Here is an 802-nt window from a genome sequence, read left to right as displayed (position 1 = left end):
CCATCGACTGTACCATCTGGCTCATCCAGTGCACCATCGACTGTTCCATCTGGTTCATCCAGTGCACCATCGACTGCACCATCTGGTTCATCCAGCGTGCCATCCACTGTTCCATCTGGCTCATCTACCACTGGGTCTTCGACCACTCCGCCTGGCTCATCCATGACGCCATCCACCACTCCACCAGGTCCACCAAGTACTACCGCTTCTTGTTCTGCTACTCAAGTGACCACATGTTCTTTGGTTCCATGTGAGTACGGACACCCATCAGCCTCTGTTTCTTTTGGACCAACTGTAAAGGATTTGGGCAATGGTGTTTACGAAGGTACCATTGTTTTCCAAGGTCACAACTGCGCTGAATTTGCTGACACCGAAGAAATCAAGATTGATGGTGGTGCTTCAGCTGTTGTCGTTTACTCTGCACAAGAAAATGGCGGTAAGACAATCAATGGTTGTTCTTGGACCACTCAGTTCACATTCACCTCGAGACAAGGTGCCACATCTGGTCAACAGTGCATGGAAGACGGTATGCGTATCAAGTACGAATTTTCTGATGGTTGTGAACAAGAGTCTTTTGATTACACCTTTGGTTGTGGTAATGGTGGTGAATTCGATTTGCCTGAGCTATGCTGGAGTGGCAACAGTTGTGGAAGCTCCACCACTGTGTCTTCCTCGACTGTTCCATCTGGCTCATCCAGTGCACCATCGACTGTTCCATCGACTGTACCATCTGGCTCATCCAGTGCACCATCGACTGTTCCATCTGGTTCATCTAGTGCACCATCGACTGTTCCATCTGGTT

At 49.3% G+C, this 802-nt stretch overlaps 1 protein-coding gene across 1 annotated transcript; it reads left to right on the top strand.

Annotated features, from left to right (window-relative positions):
• Positions 1-162: 162 nt before the first annotated feature.
• PICMEDRAFT_74829 (hypothetical protein) lies at positions 163-775 on the top strand (the record flags this gene model as incomplete). Its single annotated transcript, XM_019164884.1, has 1 exon — positions 163-775. A coding segment is annotated over one exon (613 nt), but the record flags the coding sequence as incomplete, so codon positions are not given.
• Between the last annotated feature and the right edge of the window lie 27 nt (positions 776-802).

Source organism: Pichia membranifaciens (assembly GCF_001661235.1).
Source record: "Pichia membranifaciens NRRL Y-2026 unplaced genomic scaffold PICMEscaffold_8, whole genome shotgun sequence".
In the NCBI taxonomy this organism is placed as follows: domain Eukaryota; kingdom Fungi; phylum Ascomycota; class Pichiomycetes; order Pichiales; family Pichiaceae; genus Pichia; species Pichia membranifaciens.
Note: the sequence above shows the minus strand (reverse complement) of the source record. Positions and strands in the feature narration are given on the sequence as shown.